We start from the raw sequence: 26,754 nt of genomic DNA, 5'->3' as shown, positions 1-26,754 counted from the left end.
TGACAAATGGTATTTTAATCTACCTTTTCCACCTGATGTAGCTTCCATGTGGGTATTTTATTTGGAACATTAACCCAATTCCTGTTGACTGATGTATTCCTCTAAAGGGGACTAAAAATTGTGTTCATTTTGCAACAGGTTTCTCCTTGAGAGTAACTACTTGGTCTGAAACTTGTTTGGTGAACAATGACCTGAAAGATCATACAGAATTTCATGGTAAGTGCAGCTGCAATCCTCTTATGGGTTTTCAAAACCAAAAACCTAATGTTGCACACAGAGGACAATAACTATGAAGAACACATTCCCTGAAATAAGGAAATTTAACCTCTTGCTAATGTGTGGCACAATTGTGCTGAATGACTAATAACAGCACAGCAAATTAGAATACTGGATTTTGAACACAAATTGATGTTAGGATGTGGATTATTTTGTAAGGGTTTAGGGACAGACATGGGATTGAAACAATTAAGCTTTACATATACTCTTAGGCATGAATTACCTTCATAATCATAGAGTTGAATAATTAAAATAGAGACTAAGAATTGAAGGAAAAAATCTTTATGGCAGTCATCTCTGATTCTTTTCTGTCACTACATAAGTGCTGGTTCTTCTGTAGAGAGGTTGCCATAAGACTGTTTTATAGAAAGCTGTCTTCCCTATAAAATGTAATCAAGTACAACTGTTTCACATGATATTTCTATGTAAAATGTTTTTTTCATTATTTTCATGAAAGTTCATAATTATTAAAAATTTCACAAGAAAAGAGAGGGAAGAAAAGTGGAAAAAATTGATTTTAGATTTCTCTTTGAGAGATGTCTTGGTTGACAGAAATTTTTTAAGCTTTTATTTAGTAAATATAAATTTCCAAAGTACAGTTTATGGATTACAATGGCTTCCCCTCCCCCCATAACTTCCCTCCCATCTCCCGTTCCCTCTCCCATTGACTGTGCTTTTAACATCCAGGTCACGGCATTATATATCTGAACACGAACTTAAGCCAATTCAGGGAACAGCCAGAACCACTATACTGTGAGCTCTTAGCATACTGTGCTGTGCATTAAGTCAGTCATTCAGGGGAATGAACCTTGTTCAGGCCAATGATATTGCTGCTGCATCTACAAGCAAGGTAAGAGCATTTTCCTCTCAAGACTCACCAGAGGAGGCACCTATGAGGCACTGGGTGCTGCTGTCCTGATGGATTCATTACTTGTCCTGGACATTTCTTTTACATAGCAGCAGAAAATTTCTCATTTTCAGGAAGTATTTCATAGGTGTTTTATGGGTCACTCCCTCACATGATGTTTTAAGAAGCTGTATTTTACAAAGAAATTCACCACTAAGAGTTCAGCATGCACAGGTCATATCATGCTATTATGTTTTTTACAGGTTAAGAGTTGTTAAGGGAAGGAAACCCAACACAGACTCAGAAAGGGGCAAACACATACAGTGTTGCAGACTGTTCAGAATATCAGAACTTTACAGTCCTTAGTGTGGGACAGAATGGAGACAGCTGGGCTACACTGTAGCCTGGGTGGGAAGGATAACACAAGTGTCTGTATCCATGTTGTCATTCAGTTTAAACTGCTCCTGAGTATTAACTGCACCAGAAAAGCTGTAAAGCATTGTAGAGAAACATCTACAGGGATCCATGTGAAGAAGGGCCTGGCAGAACCACAATCATATCCCGAAGGTGAATTTGATTCAGATGCTGTGCACATAGGTGCCCTGTCTCAGCCATCTGGAGCAGCCTTATCTATTCCTGGACACATCCTGCTTAAAATTAATCAAGTCTTTTCAGTACCCTCTTTTCTGAGACAGTTTCCTGTCTCTAAATATGGTTGTAACCAATCATGTTAACAAAAAGGTAATTTTCCATCTGTGAGAAATATGTCCCTATTTATAAAAATACCACCTTTATAGGCCAAGCTATATATGTTGACTGTGTAATGAGAAATGCAAATTTACTGTCATAGAATACATGAACTAGTTAGAACAAGACCAGTTTGGAATAATTCCCAATACTGAGTGAAAGTCGTTGGGTTGGGGACAGCCATTGCAGTGCAGTGGGCTAAGCCACTACCTGTCATCTCACATCAGCTGTTTCAAACTCCATATGCCCTGCTTCTAATAAAGCTTCCTACTAATATGCTTAGAAAAGCATTGCAGGATGGCCCAAAAGCTTAGACCACTGCCACCCATGTGAGAGACCATAACGGGATTCCTGGCTCCTGACTTCAGCCTGGCCCAGGCCCAGCTATTTTGGCCATTTGGTGAATGAAACACAGATGATATCTCTCTCTGCCAATCTGCCTTTCAGATAAATAAATGAGTGAATGAATAGACAAATCTTTTGAAAAGTTCACCAGACTTTTTTCTCCCTGGCCTGTCATTCATATTCTTCCTTGAATAAAACTGCTATTAGTGGCCGGTGCCGCGGCTCACTAGGCTAATCCTCCACCTTGCGGTGCCGGCACACCGGGTTCCAGTCCCGGTCAGGGCACCGGATTCTGTCCCGATTGCCCCTCTTCCAGGCCAGCTCTCTGTTGTGGCCAGGGAGTGCAGTGGAGGATGGCCCAAGTGCTTGGGCCCTGCACCCCATGGGAGACCAGGAGAAGCACCTGGCTCCTGCCATCTGATCAGTGTGGTGTGCTGGCCGCAGCGTGCTGGCCGCGGTGGCCATTGGAGGGTGAACCAACGGCAAAGGAAGACCTTTCTCTCTGTCTCTCTCTCACTATCCATTCTCTGCCTGTCAAAAAAAAAAAAAAAAAACCCAAAAAACTGCCATTAGTCTTTTTTTTTTTTTTACAGGCAGAGTGCACAGTGAGAGAGAGAGAGACAGAGAGAAAGGTCTTCCTTTTCCGTTGGTTCACCCCCAAATGGCCGCTGCAGCCGACGCGCTGCAGCTGGTACATAGCGCTGATCTGAAGCCAGGAGCCAGGTGCTTCTCCTGGTCTCCCATGTGGGTGCAGGGCCCAAGGACTTGGGCCATCCTCCACTGCACTCCTGGGCCATAGCAGAGAACTGGCCTGGAAGAGGAGCAACCGGGAAAGAATCCAGCGCCCCGACCAGGACTAGAACCCTGTGTGCCAGCGCCGCAGGTGGAGGATTAGCTTATTGAGCCGTGGCGCTGGCCTATTAGTCTTTTTAACAATACTACTTATTTCAATCAGCATCCCTTTTCCTACAGTGCTAAAACAGCTATGAATATCTTTAAAGTAAGGTGTATTAAAACTCACTACATTATGTCAAGTTCAAATGTGTTATTTATACTAAATCCTGATTATTAGCTTATTTACTTTCTAGGATTCAATGGAAGCACCTTTTTGAATACTATGAATGTATTTAAGATAACTTCTTAGTGTGTGTCATTTTACTTTGTGAATATTGCCATTTCAGTGTATCCTCTTGGTCAAAGAGTTGCCAGTTTTCCCTATATCCAGTATAAGAAGGGTTTCATGAGGGTGAAACCTTTAAGTCATTCACAAGAGAAAAACATGAATATTCTAGAATACTCACAATTTCTGGTACCTTGATATTTTTATCAATACATATGGAATGAAATATTATAAATAGTTGATATTATATACATCTTCTTATATATAGCCACACTGAGCATCAGAGAGGACATTAGTAGATTAAACCCATTTAAAGATAAAGGCTTGTGGCCTTGTGGCACAGCAGCTTAAGCTGCTGCTTGGGACACTCACATTTTATAAAAGAATGCTGGTTTTAGCTTTGGCTAACTCACTTCAGATCCATTTTTCCAATAATGCACATGGGAAGCAGTGGAATATGGCTTAAATGCCCAGGCCTCTGCCAACCATGTGGGAGACCTGGATGAAGTTCTGACTCCTAGCTTTAACCTGGTCAAGCCCAGCTATTGTGGCCATTTGAGTAGTGGTCCAGTAGATGGAAGATTTGCTCTCACACGCTCTCTCTCTCTCTCGTTCTCTCTCTCTCTCTCTCTCTCTCTCTCACACACACACACATACACACTACCTTACAAATAAATGAGGGGCCAGCATCCACTTCCAATCCAGCTCCCTGCTAATGTGCCTGGGAAAGCTAATGTACCTGGGAAAGCAGCAGACCATGGCCCAAGAAGTTCCTGGAGTGGATGGAAGATTCTCTCTCTCTCACTACCCCCCCACCTCTGTGTGTTTCTCCTGTCCTGTAACTTTGGCTTTCAAATAAACAAATGCATTCCTGACAACTACACTCTCAGCCTGGGCTCATGAAGTTTATCTCAGGCCTTCGTCTTGCACAAGTGTCTTTACCCTCCTGAGGCTGTAGATCAGGATGGATGTGCTGGGTTGCAGAGGAGGGAACTCAAGGGGCATTCCTAGGCCAGGAAACCTTTCCAGAACTAACCAGAGAAAACAGTGGGGAGGGAAGAAGCAGACTTGAGGGTGGATATTTAGATAGGCATGGGCATATCCTGGAAGGCTATAGATGACAAGGAAGAAAGAAAACCACCAAAAGCCAGGAGGATTTGGGCTGACCCGAGCAGCAGAGGTAAGGGCTGTTGAGTGCTTGGGGTGCACAGCCAGGATGTTCAGAGTGTGCCTGGGGCACAAATTAGACACATGATGGGTGGTGAGCTGATGCCAGCAGAGGTGGGACGTGGGTCAGGAAAGCAGGGATAGACAATGAGAGAATAGTGGGTCTTGCACCTCTGACCGACAATCACCCTTTGCTCTCATTTGGGTACCCCCATTTTCCTTTGAAGAAAGCAAGGGTCAGTGGTGACAGAGGCCAGGGTTCTGGGGAGATGCGGACAGATGAGGGAAGGGGCTGGCCAGTGAGGTGGGTGAGCTCCAAAACAGGAGGAGGCAGAAGGCACTCCCATCAGTACAGTCTCCCATGACTGGGAGCAGGGTGCTTGCTAGGATCAGTGGCTGAGGACAAGATGCCTGTGCCCCAGATTCTCATATGTGGCTGCGCCTCTCAGGGACTTTGCACCTTGGAACGCCCCACCAGAGGCAAGGACCACAAGGACAGGGTCACATGGGGCTAGGGTCACCAGGCAGATCCCAGCGATCACTGCCAGCTTGGTGGACCTAGGAAGCAGGTCGGCTGTCAGTCGTGATTGGGCTCCTGTTGTAGGAGGTGGAAGACCTCTCTTTCTCTCTCTCTCTCCCCCCCCCCCTCTCTCTGCCTCTCCTCTCTCTGTGTAACTCTGACTTTCAAATAAATAAGAAAACAAGTTACTTATTCTACCCTTCTGATGGCTCTTTTTATTTTATCATGAGCAAGCCAGACAGGATAAAAGATAGCAAATCAGGTCTTTTGATGAGTTTTGTCCCCATCTTGTAACTGAATGTCAAGTTTCGTTTTTTTGTTTTTTTCTTCCTCAACATTGTTTTTAAAAACTCCAGTACCATGGGCCTCTTCAGATTTTGCTTTGCTTGGGGCCCCCATCCATGCCATTCTGGCTGGAGGTCTCTGACTCTAATAAATCTTGCTTTTGAATCTTTAAATATTGCTTTTCTCTTTGCCTTGTCCACCTGGAAATTATTCTACCATGTGAGACAAAGAACCGAGGTAATATTTTCTCTGCTGCTGTTTCATCCACAACAGGCAGGAGGGGTATTAGAATGACAGAAATTATTCCCACTGAGTCTGCTGGCATTACTAAAATGTTTTTGATCCTCTGTTGTCTCTGGTGCCTGTTTGAATGAAGGGAGTTTCACACCCCATGTTTCTATAACAATGTAAGAGCTTGAAGGGGATGTTGTTAATTTGGGTCACCCCTGATGATTTATTGTTACAAAGAATAAAATATTTGTGGGTATTTATGAGGAACCAATAGGTAGAATTTGTATGTGTTTGAAAAAGGAACTGTGTCCCTTGAGTATCTAAGGTAGATTGCCAAGGAAAGAGCCTCTAACATATAGAAAGAGGACCTACAGAGAACTGGGAGTAGGCAGTTTCAGACAGAGGAGATGGGGGAGTTTGAGAACCAGACAGGTTTTGTGAATTAGCCATTAGCCCCTGAGAGGAGGAGGGCACATAATAATTAACCTGATGAACTTGGTAGTTTGAAGAAATTTTGATCCTTACTCCACATAGTTTGGGAGAGGGCTCTCCTATGCTAATGCTGCCCTGAAGTAAACAATTCCATAGGAAAGTGAACAGTTGTGGTTGGATTGGATATGGTGATGGCAGCTCTGAGAATGGTTAGGACAAGATCATGGAACTCTCCAAGATCAGACATAGGAGGAGTCTCATGCTTCTGTGGGCAGTCAGCTCTAGAGTCTTATGGAATAGCAGTGAAGTGGAGAGCTGTGGGCACTGTGGTTTGTAATTGCCAACTCTCAGGGCCTTGCCCCAGTTCCTTCCTGGTTCAGGAAGAGTTTTTAAAATTTAAAAAAAAATTTTTGTTGACAGGCAGACTGGACAGTGAGAGAGAGAGACAGAGAGAAAGGTCTTCCTTTTTGCCATTGGTTCACCCTCCAATGGCCGCCGCGGCTGGTGCGCTGCGCCGGCACACTGCACTGATCCGATGGCAGGAGCCAGGTACTTATCCTGGTCTCCCATGGGGTACAGGGCCCAAGCACTTGGGCCATCCTCCACTGCACTCCCTGGCCACAGCAGAGAGCTGGCCTGGAAGAGGGGCAACCGGGACAGAATCCGGCACCCTGACTGGGACTAGAACCCCGTGTGCCGGCGCCGCAAGGCGGAGGATTAGCCTAGTGAGCCACGGGGCCGGCCAGGGAGAGTTTTAACCTGGAGAAAAGAATCCAGGCAGGAAAGCCAGGCAGTTTAGCAGCTATGGTAGTCAAAATGACCCAGTAAGGCTACGCCAACTTGATTGTAGTGGCTTTAGATTGAGTTGTTTTTTTTTTTTTTTTTTCGGGTTTATCTCTTTGGGGCCTGTGCTGTGGCATAGTAGGATAAGCCTCCATCTGTAGTGCCAGCATCCCATATGGGTGCTGGTTCTAGTCCTGGCAGCCCTTCTGATCCAGCTCTCTGCTATGGCCTGGGAAAGCAGAAGATGGCCCAAGTGCTTAGGCCCCTGCACCTGAATGGGAGATCTGAAAGAAGCTCCTGTCTCCTGGCTTTGGATCTGCCAAATTCCAGTTGTTACAGCCATTTGGGGAGTGACTAGTGGACAGAAGACATTTCTTTATCTAACTCTCTGTAACTCTACCTCTCAAATAAATAAATAAAATATTTTTAAATTTTACTTATTTATTTGAAAGGCAACATTACAGAGAGGGAGAGGGAGAGGCAAAGAGAGAGAGAAGTCTTCCATCCATTGGTTCACTCTCCAAATGGCTAGAATGGCTAGAGTTGGGCCAGTCCAAAGCCAGAAGCCAAGAGATTCTTCCAGGTCTCCCACATGGGTGCAGGAGCCCAAGGACTTTGGCTATCTTTCACTGCTTTCCCAGGCACATTAGGAGGGATATGGATTGAAAGTATGGAGCCAGCTCCTATGGATCATGTCCCATCCCTGAGACCCTGGGAGGCAGGCCCAAAGCACAGAATTACTTAGACTTCGGGCTAGCACTGTGGCATAGTAGGCTAAGCCTCTGCCTGCATCACTGGCATTCCACATGGCCCCTCCTCTTCTGATCCAGCTCTCTGCTATGGCCTGAGAAAGCAGTGGAAGATGGTCCAAGTACTTGGAGCTCTGTACCCATGTGGGAGATCCAGAAGAAGTTCTTGACTTCTGGATTTGGACTGGCCCAACTCTGGCGACTGCAGCCATTTGGGGAGTGAACCAGTGGATGGAAGACCTTTCTGTCTCTCACTTTCTCTGTCTGTAACTCTGCCTCTCAAATAAATAAATAAGATCTTTAAAAAAAAAGAAAGTATGGAGACAGATCTCAAAATGATCCTCATATCAGATGCTGGTGCCACAGATGGCAGCTTAAGCCACTACTGCACCATGCCAACTCCTGGATTGAGATTTAATGGAGATTTAATTGGAGAGAGGTCCTGATCAGATATTTTTATGGTGATGTGTGGGACCTTGTCTTTTTTTTAACTTATTTATTTGAAAGGAAGAGTTACAGAGAGAGAGAGGAGATACATGGATCTTTCATCCACTGGTTCACTCCCCAAATGGCCACAATAGCCAGAACTGGGCCGGTCTGAAACCAGGAGCCAGGTGCTTCTTCAGGTGCATCTAGGACTCGAATTAGTGCCTGTATGGAATCCCAGGGCCCAGGTGCAGATTTAACCTGCTATACCATAGAGCCAGTCCCTCATTTTTCTTTCTTCTCCCTATCTGGGACATTGCTGAATAGAGGGTTTCCTGGGTGTGGAATTCCAGAAAATCCTCCAGGACTTTATAATGGATTTAATAGCCCCCTTGGTTCAGGGTGGGAAAGTTTTTCCTAAACTGTCCCTGAGAAGTTGGGACTCACCCAAAAAGATTATCAGAAGAGCAATCATTTAGATTTATAGCTGCTGATCATAATAGCCCCCCCTGTGCAAGGTTAGGGACATTTTCTTAGGCTGATCCTGGGGAAATGGCTAGAACTCACCTTGACAAGATTATGAACAAGGGCAAGAATTTTGATTATTTAATCACACAGAATCCCCATTTATTCCTTAAGTCACTCTTGCACTCATAGGCTAATATCTATCTAGCAAGTAATAGGGGGTACAGAAATTTATGGTCCTCCCTGTAATGCTCACAAAGACTCTGGGCTAAGCAGAGAGCTTCTTCAGTGAAGGGCCAACAGGATTTCTGATTATATTACAGGAGTCCTTCAACTCTCGGGCAGTCTCATTCTCAGTGGAGAGGATCTTGGCAGAGTGGGCAGGCTTCTTTGGAAGTCATCTTCTGTCATGCCAGCTGCTTGTTCGATGTTCTGGCTTTTTGCATCAAAAACAGGTGGTTATTTTGGTAGTTGACTGGCTTAGTTGGGTCTTGCTGGCAAATCACCACATAAAATAGCTATTAATCCTTTCATATTGGATCAGTCATGTCAGTCACTTTGTACCATATATTTATTAATTAGAGTAGTGGTTTTGTGGTCAGAACTAAAAGCGAGTTTAACCAGGAATAGTGACTGGCAGTTTTAGGCAGGACAAAAAGTGTGTAATCTTTAGAATTCAAGAGTTACTAAGGATGGGGTGAATGTTCCAAACCAAGTAACAGTAGGCAACAATGGCAGGCAAAAAAGGCATATTAATATACCCTCTATCAGTTCTAAGGCACAGAGCAGGACAACAAGAGGATTTATTTAAGTGGTAGTCATGGGTTATCACACTATGTCCTCTCACTAAATCATTATAATTCAGATAATTCAATGGCATTTCAGGTACTCAAGCAGCACCTGAAGTACTCAAGCATTACAGAATCCATAATCCAAATCATGATGAGAACTGATGGAAGAAATTAAACAAAATGTTCATATATAAACTACTATTATAAATATTAGGAAAGAAAAATTAGAGTGTAAAAGGAAAAATGGTAGCATTAACAATAACAGAAAGAAAAATAAAGGGGGTACATCACCTATATCTCTAGAAAGAGAAAGAAAAAGAAGAAGATAATGACAAAGAAGAAGTAAAGAACACATAGTAAACTATAAATGTGGGACCATGTATGCAAATATGTATGGCAAAAGTTATGAAAACTTATCAAAAGAAAATAAAGAAAATCTAAATCAATGGAATAGATGCTTTCTTGATAAATTACAGACAAACTATTATTAAGATATCCCTCTTCCCATTGGGACCAGCAGATTCCATACACTCCAATAAAAAAATCAGAGCAGGCTATTCTGCAGAAAATGACAAACACTTTTGCAAACTTGAGAAGTCTGGACAACACTGAGAAGTATAGAGAAAACTTGAGGAATCTACAATTCCTGATTTCATGTTTTTCTTGTGAACCTAGAGTAATCAAGAGACCATGATATTAGACAAGGATTAGACATGTTGATACATGGAACTGGATAAATAGACCCAGGTCAATAGACTTAACTGATCTTGGTCAAAGGAACAGAGTCAGTTAGAATATATAGTCTTTCCAATAAATGGAGATGGTGCAAATGGATGACCATGTGAGTAAAAAAAACAAAGACAAATGTTTTGTGCCTAATATATAAACTCATTCAGAATGATGTATAGACTTCTATGTAGAGTGAAAAAATGTTAAATTCAGTAAAAAACTCATAATAAAATTTCTAAAAATTCTGTTACATAACACACTGAATGTATTATCCATAAAAATGTGATGTGATGTCCTTTAAACTAAAAATGGCTTCTCAAAAACACCACTGAAAAAATGGAAGCTAGATCTCACACTAGGATATAGTATTTGAAAAACATGTGCTTACAGGAATTGAATGCAAAGGTTATTAAAGGCTTGTAAAACTCAGCAATAAGGTAATAAATTCTCCAATTTAAAACACCAAGTAAATAAAGAATAATTTATACATTGAATACACACAGATCAAAAATAGGCACACTGAATATGCTGAACATTAGAAAACTATGAGATAAAAGAGTGAATTGTGAATTGAAATTAAAACACCAATGAGACAAATACACAACACAATTTTAAAATGGTTATAAAGGAGAAATAAATGTGGTAGTGCCCAAGGTTTGTGAAGATGGAATATTAAAAAATCTCATTCATTATCAGTCAGAACACATGATGGAAATTTACAAGATATCTGGAAATAATATTATAAAACATACAATAGTATTACCTTGCAACACAGCAAAGATGTCCCTCAGGGGTTGGCTTTGTAGTTCAGCAAGTTAAGCCACCTCAAGTGATGCTGGCATCCTATATGGGCACAGGTTTATGTAGTGGCTACTCCACTTCTGATATACCTCCCTGCTAATTACCTGGGAAAAGCAGTGTAAAATGGCCCAAGTACTTGGGCCCCTGTTACTCATATGGGAGACCCAGAAGATGCTTCCAGCTCCTGGCTTCAGCCTGGCCTAGACCTATCTGTTGCAGACATTTGGTGAGTGAACCAGTGATGGGCGATATCTTTCTCTATAACACTCCATTAAATAAATAAATCTTTAAAAGATAACCAAACTGTCACAGAAAGTGGGGGCACTTGATGTACAATACATAACACTCTTGTGGTGCTGTCTGAGATACATCAGAAAAGGCATGGATTGGTGTCAACAAGATAGTAAGAGCATTTTCTGAAATATTTAAAGGCAAGATTTATGAAAAAGAGTCCAGTTTCATACCCAGACTTACAGAACATTCTAAATACTTGAGGAAGAAAAAATTCTCAACTTTCCAGATTTACCCACTGTGGCAATGAGTAGGAACTAAGTTTGAAATTCTTTTCTGAATCCACCATTCCATAGAGGATACGGTCATATCAACATGAAATAAAAAGGTAAATAAAATATCTGTTTTTATAAAGGCAGATAAACTTATTTTGAGAAAATATTTTATTTAACCAAATATGAAAACATAGTAGATCTGTAACAAGCAGAATATATCACAAAATACAAAAGTCATTAGCATTCCAAAATAAATCACTAAATCATGTGGGTGAAAAACACAAGAAAATCACATGATCATCTAGATTACCCTTGGTTTTAGCCAAAAGACCAAGAAGTGATGATCATCTAGATTAAGTGTTAAAATATATTTAATAAAATTGAGCATACAGCCAAAAAACTGTTAGCAGAAGAGAAAAAAAATAACAATTCTTAGGGTTATCAATGTGGCACAGCAGATTAAGCAGTTATCTGCACTGCTGGCATCCCATATGGGTGTGGCTGCTCTGCTTCTGATCCAGCTCCCTGCTAATGCACCTGGGAAAGCAGCAGAGGATGACCAAAGTATTGGGGCCTCTGCACCCACTTGGGAGACCTAGAAGCTCTTGGCTACTGGCTTCATCCTGTCCCAGCCCAGGCTGCTACAACCAGCACATGAAAAACCTCTCTCTCTCTCTCTCTCTCTCTCTCTCTCTCTCTCTCTCTCTGTCTCTTTTTCAAATAAATAAATAAATCTTAAAAAACAAAAGTAGTTATTCTCTTCCTATGGTTAAAATGGTCTACAATAGAACTGTAACAAAGAGTATAATAAACACAGAACATTTAAAGATGCTTTCTTGGGAGCACACCTGGAAAAGGTTGCCTCCTCTCACTTTCCTCAATACTGTTTTGAAGTTGTAATCAAGGAAATTAAACAAGAAACAGACAAATTAGGTACAAGGCTCAGTTTTTAATAAACATTTTTTAGAATTTATTTTATTTGAAAGAGTTACAGAGAAACAGAAGCAGAGAGACAGAGAGAGATGTTATACCCACTGGTTCACTCCCCAAATGGCCACAATGGATAGAGGTGCGCAGATCTGAAACCAGGAGCCAGGAGCTTTTTCCAGGTCTCCCACATGGGTGCAGGGGCTCTAGGACTTGGACCATCTTCTACTGCTTTCCTAGGTCATAGCAGAGAGCTATAATGGGAGTGGAGCAGCTGGGACTCGAACTGGCACCAATGTGGGGGTGCTGGCACTGCAGGTGGTGGCTTTACCTGCTGTACCACAGTGCTGTCCCCCAAGAAACCAAATTTCTATAAAGAATGACACTATTGGCGCTGGCGCTGTGGCATTGCTGGTGAAACCACTGCCTGCAGTGCAGACATCCCATATGGGCACCACATCGAGTCCTGGCTGCTCCACTTCCAATCCAGCTCTCTGCCATGGCCTGGGAAAGCAGAAGATGGCTCCTGTGTGGGAGACCTGGAAAAAAGTCCTGATTCCTGGCTGCGGATTGGCATAGCTCCAGCCATTGTGGCTATTTGGGGAGTGAAGCAGTGGATGGAAGACCTCTCTCTGTCTCGGCCCCTCTATAGTTCTACTTTTCAAATAAATAAATAAATATATAATTTTTTATTAAAAAAGAATTAAGCACGATTACTGGATACAATAGCAATATATACCCTCAAGGGTATTACTACACACCAAGAAACAAATAGAAAACAATTTTAAGGGATATTGAGTAGGAAATTAACATAAGAGAAATGCGACAAAGAATGGTGAATCGAGTAGCCTTCAAGTCGGTATTAAAAATCTTAAACTCACTGAAGAAAATATATAAAGGAAAAACCCAGAATCCAGTAAACATTTGGCAAGTATAACTCACCTTAAGAAGTCACAAGAGCCTAGCAGGATCAGAGAAAACGGAGGGGAGTTCGTCAGGGGGTGACAGCGCCACCTACTGTTGGGAGTATCTGTCCAAAGAATCCGAGTCAGCGGCAGCTGTGCACTCAAGCCACACTCCTTAGTTTCCCAAGACGGCATAATCCACATAGAGCGCCCTCCTGCCACAGGCGACTCTGATTGGCTGCGTCTTCTCTTTCATCACGCATGCTCATTGGTTGTGTGAACGTTCCGATCAGCCTTGCCAGGGGAGCACTGCGCATGCGTTTTCCTTCTGATCGCCGCCATTCTCCGCTCCCGGCGCTGTTTCTGGTGGTGGCTCCAGGTGGCTCCGCTTTGCCTCTCTGTGAGCCTCCATCGTTAGCGTCGTTACCGAGTTCTCAGGACGACCAGACGCCTCACAGCTGGACAGTGGTGAGTGTGGGCCCAGTTCTCTCTGAGCTGGGCCAGCAGCTGGGCCCTGGGCGTCTCCTCCCATCACTGCAGTCCGTGGCTTTGGCTCAGTCCTCAAGTCCTGCATCTTCCCCAAATGTGTGGCGAGGACAGGAGGGTCCTCAGAGAGACTCCAGACTTTCCATATGGCCTTTATGTGTGTGTGTGTGGGGGGGGGGTGTTGATCTGGGGGTCCTCTGTCCCACCTTTCTGCCCGGGGGTGACCTGATTCTTCTGAGTTGGAAACAGTGTTTCATGTTGGGAACCAGTCCGGTCAGTGCAGTCCTTCCTGGGAACCCGAGTCTCTTTTTCTGTTGATAATAACCCAGTATCATAGACTGGGTAAGTTATTAGAAATATTACTTGTCTCGTGGTTTTTCTCCGAAGTTCCACGGCAGCCTCTGGTGATGGTCTTGTGGCAGAGGCCTGGGGTAGTACAGAGACCATGTGGCCAAATAAAGGGAGAGCAGGAGAGGCCAATACAAGGTGTCTGACAGAACACAGCCTCAGGGAGATGACCCCATTACCCCATTAATCACGTGAATGGATGTGTCTTAATCATCACTTATGAGGTCCCACCTTTTAATTTCTAAAATTGGGGTTAAGTTTTTCCGTTAGTTTGAGGGGGATAAACCGTGTTTAATGGGAAGCATTAAGCCTGGCAAAAAAAATTTCTCTAAATGTCTAGATCTCCCACGTTGCCAAATGCCAACTGCCCTCTGAAGTTCATGGTACTACCAAGTATTTAACCTATGTCACCTTTCATTCAGCTTCAGGTAAAATATTATTATTAATATTTTTTTCCACAAGAAAATTCTGTCACTCTTTAAAAGACTTATTTTGTATCTGGGAACATTACATATACCAGGGAAGCAAAGAATGCCTACCTGACACCCCAGTGTAAAAAATAAAAAAAAAGCAGTGGTTAAGATGGACCATCTACTGATTTCCCAGGCACATTAGCGGGGAGCTGGATCAGAATTGTAGCATGCAGGACTTGAACCCAAGGCTGCACGTGATGCTAGCGCTGCAGATGGCAGCTTAGCCCTCTATGCCACAGCACTTCCCCCCTCCTTTTTTTCTTTTGCCTCAGTTTCATCCATGCATAACACTGAGGGTGTGATTCTGCCAATTCACTTAATGCATTCACTACAGGTGACTTGAATAGTATGAAATTTACTTTTTTATATTGGTGACAATACCTTTCCTTTCTTTTTTCAAGATTTATTTATTAAAGGCAGAAAGGGAGAGAAATAGATGTTCCATCTGCTGGCTCACTCCTCAAGTGCCTGCAATGGCCAGGGTTGGGTCAGGTCAGAGGCAGGAGTCAGGAGCTTCTTCCCAATCTCCCATGTGGGTGCAGGGGCCCAGGCATTGGGGCCATCTTCTGCTTCTTTCTCAGGCACATTAGCAGGGAGCTAATCAGAAGTGGAGCAGCCAGATCTCGAACTGGTGCCCATATGGGATGCTGGTGTTGCAGACAGTTTTTACCAGCTTTGCCACAATGCTGGCCCTGACAGTATCTCCTGGTTCATGTTCCTCAAGTGCTAGTTTATGGTAAATTATTTAAAATAATGGGAAAATAGTTAGGTTAGCGATTGTGGTTAAATTCTGATTCTATAAGAAGTGTTGATAGAGTAGATGGATTAACTGTCTAACTTTTCATGTGTGCTTACTTATTTGTGACTTGCCAGCACTTGGGGTGACCTTATTTATTTTCTCCATCCACTGTTAACTGATGTTTCTATATGATCACATATTGCTAACTACTAAAAGCCACTGATTAAGCATGTATACTATTGTATTTATTTATACTGATTACCAGTGGTGGATGTATTTCTCCTTTGAGCTTCTGTACATTTTTTCTTATGTAGTTTGATGCTCTAGTTAAGTACTTTGGTAGACTCATTGTAATGTCTTCTTGGAGGTCTGGCTGCTGCTTCACTTGTAATTTTTCTGATTTAAACACTGATTAGTTTTAAATGAATATTGAGTTTCCAGATATTGTAAAGGTGTTATAATAGACTGTCTGAATGTTTATGTTTAATCATTCTATGCCTTTATGTTGACCTTTTAAATACATACTTATTTTATGTTGACAGAATTGAACATACAGCACATAAAATGATGTTTAAAAATATTCATGCACTGGCAATGAATAAATCTAATCAATCGCCACATCCATTATATCGTATACCTGTTTTTTATGATGAGGACACTTAAAATCTAATCTCTTTGTTATTTGCCATAATAGAGTATATTGTGATTAAATATTGCCACCATGTTGTACAACAGACTTCTTTATTTCTCCTATGCCAAAGAAATTTGTTGTTCTTTGAACAAAATGGCCTCAAATTTCCTCTGTGTGTCTTTATATTTAAATGGTTTTCCAAGAAACAACAAGAAGTTGGATCTTGATTTTAATTTTCATGTGTCAGTCTCTACCTTTTAAATGACTTATAATGCATATTTTAAATACTTTTGATATAGTAGAATTAATACGTAATTGAACGATGGAGAGTCAGAGACAGGGAGAGGAAGGCTATATCCTTGGTACATTCTCCAAGTAGTCACCATGGCCAAGGCTGCTAAGAACTCTATCTAAGTCTCTTATATAGGTGATGGGGGCCCAAGTACTTACACCATGTTCCCAGGGAGCTGGATCAGAAGTTGAGCACCAGGACTCAAACTGGTGTTCAGGTATCAGATACTGGAGTCAAGGTTAGTTATCCACAATTCTAGCCTTCTGTTTTTAAAACTTTTTATTCATTTACCTTATTTATAAAGGGCAGACACACAGTAAGCAAGAGACAGAGTGATCTACTATCTTCTGTTTTACTCTTCAAATGCCTGCAAGATCTGGAGATGACCCTGGCCAGAATGGAGGAACTTAATGTGTATTCCAGATTGTGTTAGCAAAGACCTGAGTACTTGAGTCATCTGCTTTCTTCCAATGTATGCAGTAGTGGAAACCTGGAATTTGGGGTAGAGCCAGGACTCAAGTACAAGCACGCCAAGGTGAGAGGAGGGCATTCAAAACGGCCTCCTTACCACTATGTGACAGCCCACACCTCTCTTATTTTAATTGAGGATTCTGGAAGAATCCATTTTCTGTCTTTGGTTAAGATACCAAGGAGGGGCTGGTTCTGTGGTGTAGCAGGTAAAGCTTCTGCCTGTAGTGCTGGTATCTCATATGGGTGCCAGTTTGAGTCCCCACTGCTCCACTTCCAATCCAGCTCTCTCCAGTGTTGGCAAGTCACAGTTAGTCACTTACAGTGGCCTGGGAAAGCAGTAGAAGATGGCCCAAGTCATTGGGCCCCTTCACCCATGTGAGAAACCTAGAAGAAGCTCCTGGCTCCTGGCTTTTTATGGGCCCAGGCTGTTTGGGGAGTGAACCAGTGGATAGAAGACTTCTCTTTCTCTCTCTCTCTCTCTCTGCCTCTCTGTAACTGTCTGCCTTTCAAATGAATTAAAAAAAAATAAAAAAGAGGAATCAAATCCAATCACCTTTAAAAAAAATTATCCAGGATACAGGTTTCTGAAATTGTTTTGGTAATTGCCATAGAGTTTTCAGTATATATTTTCAATATCCCCAAACTCAATTGAAATAATGTTTTATCATTTCATTGGTAGTATAGGTATCTTATAATAGAATGTTCCCAATTCTTTTCTCCCGTCCTGTATACAGTTTCCATCTTTCCAGTGAGTTATCAGAATTTGTATCAACTCAGCCAACTTTTGATATCATCATTTTGAATAAGCTTTTTTCTTATAGATCATGTGGAAATAAAGTAAATCTTTTGTTGTATCTTCATTTAACTGTTTTCAAACACTTTTTTCTTTATGTGATCTGGCATCAAAAAATATGTTGCCCAATGTATCTGATTAATTCGTTTTTTTTGTTTGCTTTAATTTTAGAGGTAGGGGCATAGAAAGACAGATCTTACATGCATTGGTTCACTCTACTAAATACCCACAACTGTGAGGGAGTGGTCAGGACTAAAAGTAGGAGCTGTGAACTTAGTCCAGGTTTCCTATATAGGTGATGGGAAGTAGTGGGCCATCACCACTGCTTCCTAGTGTTTGCATTAACAGAAAGCTGGAGTCAGGGGAAAGAGCTGGGGATTGAACCCAGCTACTTTAATGTAAAACACAGAAAGAGAGGTCTTGCATCTGCTGGGTCACTCCCCAAAAGGCTATAAAGGCCAGGACTGGGTCATATTGAAGTCAGCAGCCAGGAGATTCATCTGGGTCTCCCACATAGGTGCAGGGTCCCAAATATGTTGGCCTTCTTCCACTGCCTTCCCAAGCCATTAGCAGGGAGCTGGGTCAAAAGTGGAATAGCCAGAGGGCTGGTCCTGTGGTGTACTGGATAAAGCTTTTGCCTGCAGTGCCAGCATCCCATATGGGCACCTGTTTAGTCCCAGCTGCTCTTCTTCTGATCCAGCTCTCTGCTAATGGTCTGGGAAAGCAGTAGAAGATTGTCCATGTCCTTAGGCTTCTGCATCCACATGGGAGACCTAAAAGAAGCTCCTGGCTTCAGATTGACCCAGCTCCTACCATTGTGGCCATTCTTGAAGTAAAACTGTGCATGGATGACATCTCTCTCTCTCTCTCTCTCTCTCTGTGTCCCTCTGCCTTTCAAATAAATAAATAAATCTTTTTTAAAAAAGTAAAGTGAAATATCTGGGATTTGAATTAGTGTCCATGTGGGATGTTGGTGCTACAGGAATATCTTAACTTAAGGTGCATGTAGTATCAACTACATTATTCTGTGCTTTGAACCATTATTGTTTAATGTAGAGAACATGTGATTTTCTGTATCTGGCTTATTTCAATTAACTTAATGATCTCCAATTCCATTCATTTTGCAGTAAACAATAATTCATCCTTTTATGGCTGAATTATCTTGGCTATTGTCAGCAGTGTTTATTCAACATGGCAGTGCAGGTAGTTCTTTGATATGCTGATTTCATTTCCTTTTTACCTGGGAATAGAGTAGCTATATATTGTAGTAGATTGATTTTTAGTTTTTTTTTTCTTTTATGAAGGACCGTACTGTTGTGCATAATTCCTGTACTAATTTCCATTCCCATTAACAATATATAATGATTTTTAAAAATCTACTTTATCACTAGTCTCCTGCCCTCCTTTTTCTTTGTCTTTTTGGAGTAAGATGTGTGTGTATATGTGTGTGTGTTTTAAGATTATTTATTTGAGAGTTGGAATTTTAGACAGAGAGAGTGAAAAACAGAGAGAAAGGTATTCCATCCACTGGTTCACTCCCCAAATGGTCACAATGGCTGGAGCTGGGCTGATCTGAAGCTAGGAGCCAGGAGTTTCTTCCAGGTCTCCCACATGGGTGCAGGGGCCCAAGGACTTAGGCCATCTTCCACTGCTTTCCCAAGCCATAGAGCTGGATTGGAAGAGCAGCAACCAGGACTAGAACCTGTGCCCATCTGAGATTCTGGCACCGCAGGTGGAGGCTTGGCCCAGTACACCATGGCATCAACCCTCCCCCCTCAGTATGTTTTGATAGGCATTTCCTTTATGACTAGTGATACTGAGCATTTTTCAACATACTTATTGACCATTTGCATTTCTTCTGAGAAATATCTATTCAAGCTCTTTTCTAACTCTTAACTGTACTTGGATGTTCTTAACTCTCCATATATTTCTCCCAGCAGGTTGTGGTACAGACTATTCTAAAGTATATACTCATTCTACATTTGTACCTTTTTTTTTTAACTTTTATTTAATGAATATAAATTTCCAAAGTACAGCTTATGGATCACAATGGCTTCCCCCCCCATAACTTCCCTCCCACTCACAACCCTCTCCTCTCCCACTCCCTCTCCCGCTCCCTCTCCCCTTCCATTCACATCAAGCTGCTCAAAGTAGTCTTAATTCAATTTTTTAAAGATTTATTTGTTTATTTGAAAGGCAGAGTTACAGAGAGGCAGAGAGAGAGAGAGAGAGAGAGATATCTTCCAATCTAGTCCATTACCTGAATTGCTGCAATGGCCAGAGCTGAGCTGATCCAAATCTGGGAGCCAGGAGCTTCCTCTGGGTCCCCCACATGAGTGCAGGACCATCCTCCTCTGCTTTCCCAGGCACATTATCAGTGAGCTTGATTGGAAGTGGAGCATCGAGGACTTGAACTGGTGCCCATATGGGATGCTGGCACTGCAGATGGTTGCTTTAATCCCTGAGCCACAGAGCTGGCCCCTTAATTCAATTATTAAATGTGTCAATACTGTCAAGTATAGTCTAAGCTGAAGACTATTCTCTAGACTTTGCCTTACTGAATCTTTGCCATATTTTGAACTGTGATATTTGAGAAGTAGAAAGATTCCAGCATTAGTATAAACCTGGAGTCAAGAGCCAGATCTTGAAATCAAATCAAGGCACTCTGTAATATGATTAGGTTATCTTGACTGACATCGTAAACAAAAGGCTAAATTCCTGTCTCTGATTTAAACTGCTTTTCTCAACTGCTATACATGATCTTCTCCTGAAAATTTTTTTTGTCATGATACCGCTGATGGTTTCTTTTTCTCCTTGAATTCTTCTACTTCCCATCATCACTCATGCAAGTATCCCATGTGATTTCTCATTCATAAATTTCTGTAATTCTCCTTAATGAATCTGACCCTTTGTGCTCTGAAAATCCTGTTTCCCTCCATCATGGGCCTCTTCCACAGCCTTCAGATTATAGTCTCTACTTCTTATTGGATATTTCTTTGTAGCTATGCAATTTGCAACTCAAGATCAACAAGTCTAAAATTAAAACTACATCATTCATTTCTCCATTTACTTGTTTAAGGGGTTAACTATGAGCAAGCCTTGGCCAAATCACAAAATAGAATTTTTTCCTGGTCTCCTGCAACTTTCTCATGTTTAATTTCATCTGGTGTCAAATGTTGCTACTTTTATTTCTGTTTCTGTTTTTCAGTCTTTATTTCAATGTTTGTATGCAGTATGTAAAAGAAGAGGTGCTGTTCATCAAGAACAAAGTCATTGAGGCTGGTGCTGTGGCATAGTAGGCTAAGCCTCCACCTGTGGTGCCGGCATCCCATATGAGTGCTGGTTCATGTCCTGGCTGTGCCTTTTCTGATCCAACTCTCTGTTTGTGGTTTGGGAAGGCAGTGGAAGATGGACCAAGTGCTTATGCTCCTGCACCCGTGTGGGAAACCTGGAAGAAGCTCCTGACTCTGAGCTATGGCCATTGTGTCCATTTGAGGAGTAAACCAGTGAGTGGAAGACCTTTCTCTATCCTGTCTCTGTCTGTAATTCTACCTTACCTCTCAAGTAAGTAAATTAAACATAAAACAAACAAAAAATAATTTTTATATGAGAAATGTCACTCTTGAAAAAACTCTTAAGAGGGTCTGTTAGCTCAGTGTTAATCTTTTATCCTTCCTAAGATGTGACAGGCATAGGAGTATGAGAAAACACTCAGAAATTAAGAGCATATTTGTGAACCAGAGTCAAGGGGAAGCTACATGAAGAAAAAAGTCAGCTAACACAAATTTAATAATTTTTTCTTGCGTTGAGTATTTGACACAGTGGCCAAAATGCCTCTTCATGGTTGGACCTTTGGTATAAAAGCTGAGCTTGCTGCTTGGGATGCCCACATTCCATATCAGAATACCTGATTTGGGTTCTCACTATTCTGTTTCTCATCATCCATCTTCCTTCTAATATGCATCCTTGATTCTCTGCCATTCACATGAGAGACAAATCAAGGTCGACTCATGGCCCAGGTCTGGCTGAAGTGGGCGTTTGGAAAGTGAGTCAGAAGACGGAAGATCTCTGTGTGTGGTTCTTTGCCTTTCAAATAAAATGAAAATAAATAAATAACAATGTTGACAAATAGGCCTGTTGCCTCACCTGAATCCCTTTTCGAGTGTGTGTGCTTGAGCCTTAATTCTGCTTCTAATTCCAGCTCCTGTTAATGCAGACTCAGGAGACAGCAGGTGATGACTCAAATACCTGGGTCCCTGCTACCCACGTGGGAGACACAGATTCAGTTCCAGGCACCTGGCTTTAGCCTGGTGCAGCCCTTCCCTTTCTGTTGCAAGCATTTGGAGAGTGAACAAATTGATAGAAATTCTGTGTCTCTGTGTCTATTCCTCTTGTTCAAATTCTCTGTGCCTTTCAAATAAGAGTAAACAATAAGTAAATGGCAGAATTTTCTTTTCTCTTTTGCTTATATATGTATGTATTTCTAACTTCAGCTTGTAATAATACCAAAATGTATGATTCTAGCCCCCAAAAAAACTTGTCATATTTTCAAACTCTTGTAACTGTTGTATTGTGTATAAAAAATAGATACCTGCATCAATCAGCAATGATTATTGGCAAGGACTTTGATTAATGGTTTGTTAAAATCACATTTTTTAAAAAAATTATTTTATTTTACTTGAAAGGTAGAGTTACATAGAAGCAAAGGTAGGGAGAGAGATCTTCCATAAGTGTTCACTCTCCAAATGGACGCAGTGGCCAGTGCTGGGATGATCCAAACCCAGGAGCCAGGAGCTTCTTCCAGGTCTCCCACATGTGTGCAGGGCCCAAGGACCTGGGACCTTTTATATTGCTTTCCCTGGCCACAAGCAGAGAGCTGGATTAGAAGAGGAACAGCTGGAACTACAACTGTTGCTCATATGGGATGCTGACACTGCAGGTAGAGGCTTTACCTGCTACACCACAGCTCTGGCCTCTTAAAATCATGCATTTCCTTTTTTTTAAAACAAAGATTTATTTTATTTTATTTGAAAGACAGAGTTACAGAGAGAGATAGAGACAGAGAGAGAGGTCTTCCATCCACTGGTTCACTCCCCAGATGGTTGCAACAGTCAGAGCTGCACCAGTCCAAAGCCAGGAGCTTGTTCTGGGTCTCCCCTGTGGGTGCAGGGGCCCAAGGACTTGGGGCATCTTCTACTGTTTTCTCAGGCCATAGGAGAGAGCTCGATCAGAAGAGGAGCAGCTGGGACTAGAACCGATAACTCTATGGGATGCTGGCGTTTCAGGCCAGGGCTTTAACCTGCTGTGCTACCACACTGGCCCAAAATCACGCATTTTATTGTGATAAATTGGATGCTTCCAGAAGCATATTCATGTTACTTGACAACAATGAACACCATTCATCTTTTTAATCTCCCTCAGGTGAAATACTGACTGCATCAAACATTAAATCCCTATTCCCTTCCACCAGACCCTGACAGTCACTGTTGTACTCTCTATGAATTTGCCTTTTCTGGCAATGTGATGTAAGTGGAATTAGAAAATATTTGTTCTCTTTTTACTGACTGTGTCATGGAGCATTTATTCTTCAAGATAAACTGTGTTGTAGCATTTGTCAAATTTTTTTAGCAAAGCCCACTGGTATTCTATTGTATATTGATATGATTTGTATATCATTTGTTTGGGATAATTCCTAATTTGAGGTATTAAGAACGTAGGAATTCAATATGATGATGGTATTTAAAGGTGGATCATTTGAGAGGTGATTAGGATTGGACGAGATCTTCAGGGTCAGTCAGAATTAATTGGCTACTGAGGACAGAGACCAGTGAGGCACTAGCATGTCCACTGTCTCTATGTGATGCCTAGTGCTGCCTCTGAACTTTGTCGGTGAGAACCCCACAGTCGTATAAAGCCCCTTAGTATCATTTTCCATATTTATTCCATCATTTTACATTTACACCAAGAATGCATTAGAGTCTCAGTTTCTCCAGCTTTGCTGACACTTATTTAAATGGCCATTGCAGTGGATATAAAGTAGAATTTAATTGTGTTGTCATTTCCATTTATCTAATTACAAGTAATGTTCTGAATTTTCTTCTGTGCTCATTAGCCATTTGTGTATCTTCCTTGTAGAAATGTCTATTTAAATTTTTGTTCATTTTGAAATTTGTTTTTATTGCTTTTGAGCTGTAATGTTTTTTATATACCATGCACTTTCAACACTAATCACATATGCAATATAATTTACAATTATCTCTCCCATCAAATGGATGTCTTATTTATCCTGTTGAGTCTTTTGATTACAGGAAATTTTAATTTTATATAATTCCTTTTGATATTTTCTTTTGTTATCTATGCAATATAAAAGTTATAACAGATAAGCCACTGATAAGACAGCGTTGAAGTTTTTACCCTGTGTTTACTTGTAAAGATTTAAATTCATAATTGTAGCTTTATATCTTGACAAACTCTGAGGTGATTGTTATTTGAAGTTAAAACTCAAAATAATTTAAACTGTCCAGTTAGAGTACTATCCTTTGCCCATAATAACTTTCTCAGTGTTCCAAATAGTCTAACTTCTGTTAGCTAAGCAAATTGCTAAGGCGAGCCCACATTGAATGTGCATTAGGGTCTACCTCAAAGGTAGGAATAGGGAAGACATTTTGTACACCATAAATCTACAACAAATGTCATTGGTTGGTGCAATATGCTAAATGTATTTTCTAATTTCTGTTGTGATTTCTCCTTTCACTCAGATTATTTAGAAGTCTGTTATTTATTATTTAGAAGTCTGTTATCTCTTTTTTTTTCAACTTTTATTTAATAAGTGTAAATTTCCAAAGTGCAACTTTTGGATTATAGTGGCTTTTCACCCCATAACCTGCCTCCTACTTGCAACCATCCCATCTCCCACTCCCTCTCCCATCCCATTCTTCATCAAGATTCATTTTCAATTATCTTTATATACAGAAGATCAACTTAGTATATACTAAGTAAAGATTTCAACAGTTTACACCTAACACAGATACACAAAGTATAAAGTACTGTTTGAATAGTAGTTTTACCATTAATTTGCATAGTACAACACATTAAGGACAGTGATCCTACATGGGGAGTAGGTGCACAGAGACTCCCATTGTTGATTTAACAATTGACACTCTTATTTATGATGTCAGTAATCACCCGAGGCTCTTGTCATGAGCTGCCAAGGCTATGGAAGCCTCTTGAGTTCACAAACTCCGATCTTATTTAGACAAGGCCATAGTCAAAGTGGAAGTTCTCTCCTTATATATTGAGATCCTACTGGATTTCTTTTTTTCTGTTTTTTTTTTTTTTCTGTTTATATTGCAAAGGTATCAAAAATAGCTCCATCTGAATGAGAGTTAAAAGTTTAATGTATTGTGTTTTGGTGATTCCCAAATATGTACATACTTAATCTAAATATTAAAAATACTTCAGATGGGCACCACCTGAAGTGGTGGTTACCACTTTCATGTTTATGCCACATTAACCATATTCACATTTTATCCAACTCAGATTTTTTAAGTGCAAAATGACCAAAATGATATGAAAGAATCTCACTTATCTTCACAAATCAAAGGATAAACTATATTAACTTAGTTCTCAACACTAATAGGAAAAATTATGCATGTAATTCTGTAATAAAAAGATAAAGCTAACAGTGTAAGGTTGTGGTTTTTAGTTTGTGGTCCAAAAACTTGTGGGCCCACAAGAATCTTCTGGGAGTTGTTAAAACCAGATTGGGGCTGGCACTCTAGTGTAGTGTGCTAAGCCTCTGCCTGCAGCAACACATCTCATATGGATGCCGGATCATATTTTGGCTGCTCCTCTTCCAATGTAGCCTCTGCTATGGCAGGGAAAGCAGTAGAAAGTGACCCAAGTTCTTGGGCCCCTGCACCATGTGGGAGACCTGGAGGAAGCTCCTGGCTCCTGGCTTCAGATCAGCATAGCTCTGGCCATTGGGGTCAATTGGAGGGTGAACCAGAGCGGATGGAAGACCTCTCTCTCTTTCTCTTCCTCTCTGCCCATAACTTTACCTTTCAAATAAACACATAAATCTTTAAAAAAAAAAAGAAAAGAAAAACAAATAGCCAGGTCCCACAAGAGAGGTCCAAATGACAGGATTGCACAGGGCCTAATGATGCATTGCAACAAGTTTCCATGGGATGCCAATGCTGCAGTCCAGAAGCCACCTCTTGAGAATTACTGCTTTAGTTTTCTGAAAAGTAGCACAAATATTTCTGCTTTAAATTGTTCATATTATTAAACCATTTCACAAGTGAAAAGGGAACTGGAAAGCTGTTATTTACTAAAATCTTTAGTTAGAAATACCAGTGTAATTATAGGCAGTTATTACCAACATCTAATTTGGCATGTCCTTGACAAAGAATGTAACTTGCAAGACAATTACCCTATTTCACTGATGAATAACTAAGGCTGAGCGTGCCAAAGCTAAGTGACAGGACCAGAATTCATAAAGAGGCTGACAGTCTCCAGCAGTTGAGAACATAGCAGAATGTACCTGGTACAGTGTCAACTACATAAGAAAAAGATGCATTGGACAGAGGCCTGTCCTCATATGTTCGTTCTGGCAGGAAATGCAGCTTAAACAAAAAACAAGGTACAAAGGAAATGGAGGAAAGTTCACAAGGTACAAAGGAAAAGGAAGAAAGTTCACATCTACTTCAAGGTCAATAAACACCATTAGTGATTAAACCATGAACCTCACTATTCATAATTTATTAGACTCTTTTGACTTTTGATTCTGGTAGTCTTACTTCTTAAACCTGATTGTCTTTTCTGAGATAAGAACCCATATTTACAAAGTTCATAAGTTTCTGAAAGGAGTTCTAGAAACACTTATAAAATGACAAGCTGATCTTCCAGTCCATCTTGTTTGTCTAAGACACATACTTGGTGTGGGCATTTGTGGTTAAGAAACCTGTGTCCCCCTGAGGTTGACACCTGTCTCTGGCTCCCAACTCCAGCTTCCTGTAATCATTAGGGACAGCTCAAGCAATTCAGTCTGTTATCTACATAAGAGATTTGCATTCAGTTCTTGGTCCCCAGCTGCAGCTAGTTCAGGTTTTTGTGGACCTCTGGGAAGTGACCCAGTGGATACAAGACCTCTCTTTCTGAAATAAATCAAAAAGAAATATATTTGAAATAGAAGGGTACTTCAGAAAGTTTATAAAAATAGAATTAAAAGGCAAATTTAGTTTGATGCAAAAACTTTGAAGTCCATACATTTTTTAATAATATGCATTTTCTTTTCTTTTTTTTTTTTTTTTTTTTTTTTTTGACAGGCAGAGTGGACAGTGAGAGAGAGAGACACAGAGAAAGGTCTTCCTTTTGCCGTTGGTTCACCCTCCAATGGCCGCCACAGCCGGCGCGCTGCGGCCAGTGCACCGCGCTGATCCGAAGCCAGGAGCCAGGTGCTTCTCCT

The 26,754-nt window shown here is 41.2% G+C and overlaps 1 protein-coding gene across 4 annotated transcripts in view; it reads left to right on the top strand.

The window, feature by feature from the left end:
- The first annotated feature begins 3,115 nt into the window (after positions 1 to 3,115).
- LOC138845443 (zinc finger protein 81-like) overlaps positions 3,116 to 26,754 on the top strand; it is a 76,402-nt gene continuing 52,763 nt past the window's right edge. Inside the window, exons 1-3 of one of the 4 annotated variants that reach the window (XM_070058249.1) lie at positions 3,116 to 13,520; positions 14,227 to 14,314; positions 16,326 to 26,754. The exon at positions 16,326 to 26,754 is cut by the window's right edge and continues 20,756 nt beyond it. In XM_070058249.1, coding sequence (XP_069914350.1) covers positions 13,314 to 13,520; positions 14,227 to 14,314; positions 16,326 to 16,357 — 327 coding nt within the window. In that variant the 5' untranslated portion in view covers positions 3,116 to 13,313 and the 3' untranslated portion in view covers positions 16,358 to 26,754. The remainder of the gene's footprint in view (positions 13,521 to 14,226; positions 14,315 to 16,325) is intronic. The other 3 variants (XM_070058250.1, XM_070058248.1, XM_070058247.1) reach the window with 3 other exon arrangements.

Source organism: Oryctolagus cuniculus, chromosome 15 (assembly GCF_964237555.1).
Source record: "Oryctolagus cuniculus chromosome 15, mOryCun1.1, whole genome shotgun sequence".
In the NCBI taxonomy this organism is placed as follows: domain Eukaryota; kingdom Metazoa; phylum Chordata; class Mammalia; order Lagomorpha; family Leporidae; genus Oryctolagus; species Oryctolagus cuniculus.
The sequence above is the reverse complement of the archived record's forward strand: the minus strand, read 5'-3'. Positions and strand labels throughout refer to the sequence as shown.